The sequence below is a fragment of the Elephantulus edwardii genome, unplaced genomic scaffold, assembly GCF_000299155.1.
Source record: "Elephantulus edwardii isolate Elephantulus edwardi_28Jun2011 unplaced genomic scaffold, EleEdw1.0 scaffold00039, whole genome shotgun sequence".
Lineage (NCBI taxonomy): Eukaryota > Metazoa > Chordata > Mammalia > Macroscelidea > Macroscelididae > Elephantulus > Elephantulus edwardii.
The window spans coordinates 16,031,681-16,037,680 of record NW_006399789.1 but is presented as its reverse complement, the minus strand read 5'-3'; the positions used below and the strand labels follow the sequence as shown (position 1 = coordinate 16,037,680).

The 6,000-nt window shown below is 37.8% G+C and overlaps 1 protein-coding gene across 1 annotated transcript in view; it reads right to left on the bottom strand.

Moving 5' to 3' along the window:
- Positions 1-3,208: 3,208 nt before the first annotated feature.
- EPB41L2 (erythrocyte membrane protein band 4.1-like 2) overlaps positions 3,209-6,000 on the bottom strand; it is a 135,410-nt gene continuing 132,618 nt past the window's right edge. Inside the window, exon 18 of the mRNA XM_006885028.1 lies at positions 3,209-3,316. Coding sequence (XP_006885090.1) covers positions 3,209-3,316 — 108 coding nt within the window. The remainder of the gene's footprint in view (positions 3,317-6,000) is intronic.

Genomic DNA, 6,000 nt, shown 5'->3' with positions numbered 1-6,000 from the left:
TGGAACTTAAATTTTGGTGCTGAAATTTTTAATGGAACAGAGAGGCTAGAAAAACCAGTCACTCCAGCATAAAATGATTATGCGGCCACAACAGTGAGCTGTTTTCCAGAAGCAAGATGCCAGCAGTCCTTGGATAGTGAATGCTCAACTTGCAGACAACTCCTGCTTATGCTTTAAAACCCCCTCATTTCTATGGAGTGAGAACCAGTGCATAACTGGCCTTCCAGTATGTTCTCAGAGGCTATAAGGCACAGGAGAGGACACTGTCTATCTTTCTCCTTCAGAGCAGCTGCTGGATTCAAAGCACCGAAGAGGTGCTGCCTGTGGGCTGGAAGCACAGCTCCCTCAGGAGAACTAGGCCATCAGAGCTTGCCCTTTCCATGGTGTGTGTGTATATTTACCTTCACTTTGAAACCGCTGGACCAGCCCCTGCTCAAGGCAGACGTCTCAGCCACCTTCACTTACCGCATGTGCAATGCACCCCTTGTTCCAGATTGCTCTTATACATAAAATGTGTAATCATATATCCAACAGTTCTTCCCCTCATCTATTCCAATGCTGTGGTCATTATCTATCCACTCTCATTCTTTTGAAAGCAAGAGTGGCATCCACTTCCTAAATAAAATGCCTGTGGAAACGCTATGAACTTTGATAAATGATCACAGTTATAGAAAGGTTTCAGGCCTTTTGTTCATAGTGTTGCTATGAGTTGTGCTCAATTCTACAGCAACCAACAACAACAAAGGGAAGATATTTTCCTCTATTATGACCCATTATAAAGTTCCAATAATAAGACAGTCTAGTCTAATGCAGTAATAGACACATGGACCAAGAGAAATAGAGTCACCAGATATACACTTTCATGAAAGAAAATTTCCTAAATGTCCCTGTAGATTAGTAGAGAAGGATGGATTCTTCTCTAAAAAGAATGCTGGAACAGCTCATGATATAGCAAACAAGCAGGATCATTATATCTTACAAGGCAATTTCAGATCAATTAAGAATAAATGAAAAGCAAACATTAAAATTTCTAAGTGAAAAATATCTTTAATATAATGTGGTACAGAAAGAGTATAAAAGAAAAGCTCAGAAAAATTTTAAGTGTATTAATTAATTAATAACTCAAAGGGAAAACCCAAATCCACAAAATTCAAGGCATTTGCAACACACAACAATGAGAAAGAATTAAACAACACATTTATTGCTGAGGAGCTGGAACTGACTCATAGATGACCCTCCTGCGGGGATTTTGGAGGCTGTAAATCACCCAGAAGAAGAGGGGAGATTCAAATTGCCTGGCTTTGGATTAGCCTTGCAACTCCATACCCATAACACCACCAAATAATTTAAGAATCAGTAAGAATGAACAAAGAAACCAAGGAGGAAAAATAGATGAAGAAACATCTCCTAGAAACATTTATTTAATTTTAAAAGAAATGGAAATTGCACAGTAACTCTGGGAAAATATGGATTATCACTATTACAGAAATAAAAATGAATAATTTATATCATACTTCATATCAACCAAATAGACAAAAATTAAGACTAGAGGGTAGAATGCAAAATAGCAGGAGTTCTCATACCCTGAGGCGGGAAGAAGCCTTAGTGCTGCCATGCACGGTGGCTCATGAGTGTCTTTGATATTCTTAGGTAAGTATGTGTGACTGACCAAAAACCAAATACAAAAAGAAAACCTACCCACTGCTGTAGAGCCAATTCTGACTCAGCAACTTTACTGCTTGTATTTTCACTCAAGTGTTTAAATTTTTAATTCTACATAAAACTACTTAATGTAATTAGTATACTAATTCTTTTTCTGTCACACATATTAAACTGTCATTTTTTTACACATACTAAACTTGGTCATTTATCCTTAACTTTTGCTTTGTGTTGCTTTGACAGGAGCAGCTGTGGATTAGAACTACCTACAAATCTGCCTTTGGTTGGCAGCACAACACTTTACCCTAGTGGCAGCACTAGGTCTTCAGAGTACCATAATATATTCAGGCTATTAATCCTTTCTCTGATACAAATAATAAACTTTTAGTTTACCTACAACTTTGTTTGTTTTACAGTTTTAAATTTATATACAAAAGCCGTTGCTGGGTTACAACTTACAGACAATCCTCACTTGCACTTTAATGAAAAGATCTGGATTTGATTCTGTCATGCAAATGAAGTGAATAGGAACAGACTAGAATTTTTATAATTTTAGTGGTTGTCACAGTAACTAGAATGGGAACTATAGCTAAAGCCTGGAAAGGAGACTTAAAAGAGATGTAGGGGAGCCCTATTAGGTGCCTGATTCATGAGACTGTATTGGCAGAATTGTGGGGAGCCACTACATTCAAAGAGATGTAGTCACAGCTCCTATCTTTGAAGTACTGCTTTAATGTTATTAAACTTTGAAGTGACTGAACTAATTCCTACATGCAACAAATTCTTCATTACAATCACCTTCACCTGCTACAGGACCATCATGTAAGTCACTGAAAAGGTGTGAAGCTTTTTTCTTAAATTCTCATTGTCACCCAATTGGAATTTACTCATAGTTGACTCTCCAGTAGGTTTTCAGACCCTGTGATCACACAGGAGGAGACTGCTCATTTTTCTCCTGTGGATTTGAACACCCTGGCTTTGGGTTGGCAGTCCAACTCTTTTTCCACTAGACTACTACAGGTGATAAGAACTAGATCCACATATCTGTTACAACTTACAAATATGACTGAAAGATACACTTAAGAACTGCCTATACTTATGTATGTACAACTGTTTATATGTACATATGTGTGTGTATGTTTATGTATTACCTTTATGATTTATTTTCTGATACATAACTATTAATATCTATACTTAAAGGATTCAACTCACCTTTCCTTTGTCCCTCATATAAGAATCCTTTCTTTAACTCAAGGTAAAAACAATTTCCGCAAGTGATTAAGTAATAATAAACAGAATAATAATAATAATTCTTACCTATAATTAAGATAATTGATAATAACGCACATTATAAACAGTAAAGCAACACGTGTTAATTGATGGTAATTATTACAATCACACAAGTTTTATACAGGTAACCTGAACAGAAGCACCTGGGAATAACAGTTTGAAATTGAAATACATGAGATAGTATGACATAAAAGTGTGTTTCCCACCTCCCTTCCACTGCAGGAAAGCAGCCACAGCAAGGACAAGCCCTCTTACCTTTCTACTCATCCCCTTCTTCTGCCAGCTCTGTCTCTTTGTGCACCACCACTCTCGTGACCGACATGTCGGGGTGCTGCTCTCTGGCTTCCTTGATCGCCTGGGCCAAGGCCTGCCAGCGTCAGGACAGAAAACAGATAGAAGCTGAGGACTGGGACCCACCTCAGGATGACAAAATACATGCATACTCATAAAAAGTCAAAATACATTCATCTTCAGACACAGGAAGTTGCTTATAAATAGGCTCACTTGAGTTCATTATTTTAGAGAATGTATCTCACTTTCTCTGGCAATAATGAAACATGTAGAAGAAATAGGTTGACTTGGAATCCAAGTTTTGACATTAACTGTGAGGCTTAATGAAAACAGTTCTCTAAGCCTTAGTATTTTCACCTAATACCAGAAATAAATGCTAAGGTTGAAAAGATCACTTTAAGGTTTACTAAAGACAGTATCCAGGTAGGTAGGAATCGTTGTGTGCATTCCTTATGTTGCCCTACATTAGAGCACATCACGCTTAGTGTCTGACCTGCCAATCTAATGATACTAGCTATTACCCAAGTACTTGAACCACCAACCCACAGAACCAGAACTTGGTCATCCCTACACTGTCTTAGGTTCTCAATAATGACTTAAACGGAAATGTTGCAGAGAAACATCTATAAATTATAAACCAAGACAATGAACAAGCTAAAGGGCAGCAACAACAATAATGACAAAAACAGAGAAAGACCAATTTTTAGATCATAAAAAAAAAAAAGTGAAGGCTTCAGTCAGTGAGCAGCTGACTGCGTCAGAGAATGCTGACCACACTATGCAGATATAGACAGGGTTTCTGTTTTATTGTAAAGTATGCTGTAGAAAATGTGGTAACAGAGAAAGAAAGAACATGAACAAAGGGTATTATTTTCCAGAGGAAAAGGTGGAGTTTGATAATTTATTTTTTAAAGAAGTCTTTAAGAGAAAGTAATAAATAACGAAAGGCATAGCACACCAAAGTTTCAGGAAGACTACGAAGAATTCGCTGGCGTACAGAATACTGTATCTCATAAGGAAACAAAGCATTTGAACACCATGATTATTTTTTCTTTTCCTCTGTGACCTATATCTAAGGGGCAAATGCATTTCTTGTTTATGTTATAGTTTCTATGTGCTATAACTCTACTACTAAGCAACACTTGGGATGTCATTCTATAAAAAACAAAGAGGAAAAAAGATAAAAAAAGATAAAGCCTTTTTAACATTCACAATTTTCACACAAAAGCTTGGAATAAATGTGAGGGTGTTTCAGTCTTCAATAGTGAAAAAGAGAAATCAAACATAGGCCTGGCTTCAACTCTGAGCCACAGAAGAAGAGTTTTGTCAAGTGCGCCAGAGGGAAGGCCAAAGAGCAAGAGAGAAGTGAACACAAGGGCCGGCACCAGGTCTGGCTGGGAGAGTTCTTCCATGTGCTCACCGGGGGCACAGCTCAAGTCTGGTTCTAGCAGTTTTTTCCCTTCTAAAGTGTTCAGATGTGTAGGAATAGGGACAGAAAACAAACTATTTAATGCACGGTGATTTGTGAGATCCAAATTGGAAAACATCAAGGACAAGCTCTGAGCAGATACAAATCATCAAATGCCATAAAGATTCACCTAAATTATAGCAGGATGATATTAAATAGGAAACATAAATGATCACAATGGAAGATAGTACACATAGAATGTACTGCACTTAGCAGAAAACCAGGAAAAAACCAATTTTGATAATCATCCTCAAATACTAAAATCAGTTTACCATTGCTCCTTTATATCATTATTGTCAGAACATGAAGAATGAAGTTTGAAATTAAAGTTGTTCTAAATGTCTCCAGTAGTTCCATATATTGCCTGCTTTAACCAAGCATTCCGCCAACACTAACATCAGAATAAAAGCAATGTCAATTTTTAAAATGTTTTTTTCTGAATAAATTTAAAATGTTCACTTTGTTAAAAACCACTGATTAACCCCAAATAAAAGAAGCTGATCAGAAAAAACATCTAGTGGTGAACAGCCGCTTGCCTGGAGGTTCCGGAGCGGTGGTTCCACTTTACAAGTTGGTTTCTTGTCGAGGGTCACGTAGGGAAAGTTTTGGGGTTTGTGTTGGTCTGTGTTTGGTTTGTGTTATTAGTTTTTCCCCCTCCACAAGCAGGTGTCTGTTAGCTGGCTGGACGTCTGCTTGCCAATTTTTAGCCAACAAGGACCCAAGTGTGGAGGGAATACTTGGTTTATCATAGTCAACAGCATTTGTTGGGTGTGCTTTAAAATTCCGTAGGGCCACTGGGACAAATGTACTGTTAGAGTGAACATTCTTTAAGTGGTACAGCAAGTCATCTATTTGCTGTACTGAATAACTTAGAGTTGCTGTGATGTTGAACACTGTGCCAATAGTTGTGTCATATACCATAATGGTTACCCATCGTGAACAGTATTTGGAGGAGCTTCCAGATTGATTCAGGTTTGGAAGCAGGAGTAGCATCCACTTCCTAAACCAGACACCTCTGCAAACTCTATAAACTTCATAAACTATCAAAAAGAGTTCAGGGTTTTTATTTATCTGGTCACTACGAGTTGTATTTGACCTGACGACACTTAACCACTGTTAAGTGAGACTAGTGCTTTATTTTGGAGGGACATTCTTCTACTTTCATACATCACTCTTTGTCAATTTGCTGTACTGAGGTAAACTGGGTTTACTGTGATGCTGAACCTTGTGCCATCGGGGTGTCAAGTGCCATAATGGTTTCTCAATGTGGACAGTGTTTGACTGAGCTCCAA